The 3,109-nt window shown below is 40.0% G+C and overlaps 1 protein-coding gene across 1 annotated transcript in view; it reads right to left on the bottom strand.

Annotated features, from left to right (window-relative positions):
• Positions 1–47: 47 nt before the first annotated feature.
• Positions 48–3,109, bottom strand: part of LOC118340915 (G-protein coupled receptor family C group 6 member A-like) — a gene marked incomplete at its 3' end in the record, with an annotated part of 3,893 nt that continues 831 nt past the window's right edge. Inside the window, 3 exon segments of the mRNA XM_035679078.1 lie at positions 48–1,371; positions 1,508–1,625; positions 2,688–2,903. Of these exon segments, the coding sequence (XP_035534971.1) occupies positions 209–1,371; positions 1,508–1,625; positions 2,688–2,903 (1,497 nt within the window).

A 3,109-nucleotide genomic window follows, 5' to 3' on the forward strand; every position in this document is an offset into this window, starting at 1 on the left:
ATCGATCGATCGATCGATCTATGTATGTATCTATCTATCTATCTATCTATCTATCTATCTATCTATCTACAATGTAAACAACAGGCCTTTAAAAAGTATTTTTGTTTTAATACCTTGTATACAGTACGAATGACTCATCTTCTTTCTTATTTTTTTCTCGAAGAACACCACAGTTTTCAGCAGAAATAAAAATTTTCTGGAACCAGTTTTAAAAGGATATACTCCTGCGTCGTCTCCTTATCATTTTTGTTCTTAGCCTGTTAGACAGAGGGTAGGCACAAATCTTTTCACTGGACATAGGCACTATGACCAATTCTGAACCAGTAGGGGTGACCTCGCTTAGTGTCTCTGATCTCCTCAATATAGTTGTCGTACTTGATATGGAAAACCTGGCACTCGTTTGTGATGGTATGTTCATTCCGGGGATATCTATATCTATCCCTCCCTCTGACTCAAGATTTGGACTTTGGGCTCGCCATCTCCTTAGAATCCTCTCTAATGTATTGGTCTTGGACCCAAAAAGTGCTTCATAGCATATGGGTAAAAAATGGCAGAAGATGATGCCATAGCTGGATACTAGAATGGCTGAAGCCTGAACAGGAGTGCCTTCTTCCTTGTTGGTGATATAGACTGGGATAAAACACACCCATACAAACAAGTACATCAGCATGCTGAAAATGATGTAGCCTGTTTCACTGAACTCCTGAGGAACCTTCCTGCTTTTGAAGGCCAAGAGAAAGCCAATCAATGCTAGCAGAGCTATGTAGCTCAACATAATACCAAAACCTATGTATGTGGCACCTTCACTACACTGGATTATTTTCTTCATGCTTTGTGCGGATGGAGGTGTGTCATCAATATCAGGAGAATCAAAGATCATCCAGAGAAGACAGATTATTCCCTGCAGAGCAGTGATGACAGCAACAATTACAGGGGGCTTGTAAAGTTTGTTTAGTTGTCTGTTTATCATCTGACCAAAGGGAAGGAAAGCCAGGAAGGTACGGTAGGCCTTGACTAGAATACAGGACACGCACAGGGTGAAGCCCATCGCATACATCAGCTGGCGGGCCCGGCAGAGGTGTACACTGGGCTTGCCCATGAAGCATATCACACTTGCGAAGCTCACTGCCAGACCAGCCATCATCACACAGGACAATCTCACCTCAGCTCTTTTCATAGGTGGGTAATTTCGGTACACCAAAAACAGAATGAAGATAACAAACAACAGCAAGATGCCAAAGGCTGCAGCTGCCATCATGGTGATGGGATGAGGATCATACCAGTGCAGGTAGGACTCCCATCTTGGCTTGCACTGAGTCCAACCTTTGAGAGACCAAGTTCCACTGGGACACTCTTTGCAGACATGAAGATCTGTTAGAAAAGAGTGTTGAGGTAGATATTAGGTTAAATAAGGTCATATGTAAGGGCTCCATTGTAAACAAGTTAGTTTGCATTTTGAAGCTAAAATTAAGTTAGAATGTAAAATCAGCATGTCAATCAGGCATACCCCATGCATCTGAATAGGTCCCCTCCGTACATTGGGTGCAGTTATAACAGCAGGATACGTTTAAGATCTTCTTTACCGAGCCAGGGGCACAACGCTCTGAGCATCTAGACTGAGGGGTCTGGGATAGCAAAACAAGAGAATATCCTGTAACTGCACATTAGATGTTTAAGCTAGTCTTTGTTCTATAAAATATTGTTTCAAAACCTTGTGTGAGGTGTAGTTGCTAAAATAAACTACAAATAATTGTTTTATCAAATGACAAACTTTTTGGTCCAGTGTAAGATATCTCAACAACTACAGGTCAGATTCCTGTTCATGGTCCCCAGATGGCTTAAGGGTTCAGAATGTTTCAAACAAACAAGGTCATACAATGTGTTGTCCAATCTCATAAATCACATCGAAAGGCCATCCACCTCCCTGATGTCTCTTCAAGAACTGTGTCCTTTGCACATCTTTGTAGTCCCAGCGTAATTAATCATACAAATAGGAATAACAAACTTCTCAAAGGCATTCTTGTTGTTGCACTCAATTGTTCCAACAAATTCTCACTCCTAACTTGTCATATAGTCAAGTGCAGGGCTCCATGGTCAAATTAGCAAGAATAAATATGCAATGTCCACAACTTCTGGTCAGGTTAACAATAATAAATATGCAATGTTGGGTAAGACTTTGTAAGTTATATTACGTACCTGACGTAAGTGCATGGAAAAAATATAACTTACATAATGTACCCGACCTAACTTAAGTACGTTACCTATGGTAACTTACATAAACTTTTTATTTTTTTTACTTTTGGTAAAAGTCCTGTGTTTATCCATACACCTCCATATGCTGACTTTCTCGCTCTTTATACTACGTCACATGACTTCAATGGCAGGGATATCTATAGAGGAGGACCACTAACTACACAACAATGTACCCAATTACTGCGCATAATGGGCATTATTGAAGGATTGGCTGTTTCAGAAAGGTACAAAAATTGTTTATGATGATTCTATCATCGGAAACGGAGTGTGTATAGTATAAGTATAATCTGACAAGCACTAAGTATCAGTAAGTATACTGAGGAACTTAATGTCTTTGGTCAGTTACTGTCTTGCCTAAAGGCAGACAATGACTACACTGTCTATTGCAGCCCACAGACCCGTGAGTGGATGGTGTGAGTACGGTGTTGGCTTACCGTGGTATTGGCTGTTGAGAGCCAGATGAAATTTTTCACTTCTAGTTCTATTTGCTTATTAAGGACAAGGTATTTCCCAATCCTTTGAAATCTTCTGTAGCGTCCATCTCTTTCCCACATGACCAGATCATAACCACTTACAAAATCACCATTTTCGTCAAAGAAGAAATTCTGGTTGTCAAACTCAAACTGAACCTTCTTCAGTTCTTGAAGAACCTGCAAAGCAACAGTTTGTACAATTAAAATTGAACATTTACACAGACTGGTCAGTTTAACAGATGATTTCCTTAACTATTATTCATAGGAATTCTAAGGAAAGGAAACACATTACATTGTAATTCCTAAAATCTCTCTCTCACTTTCTGTCTCTCTCTCTCTCTCTCTCTCTCTCTCTCTCACACGCACACACACACATAAAAACA

The sequence above is a fragment of the Morone saxatilis genome, unplaced genomic scaffold (genome assembly GCF_004916995.1).
Source record: "Morone saxatilis isolate NCDOM2014 unplaced genomic scaffold, NCSU_SB_2.0 Contig7, whole genome shotgun sequence".
Classification (NCBI taxonomy): domain Eukaryota; kingdom Metazoa; phylum Chordata; class Actinopteri; family Moronidae; genus Morone; species Morone saxatilis.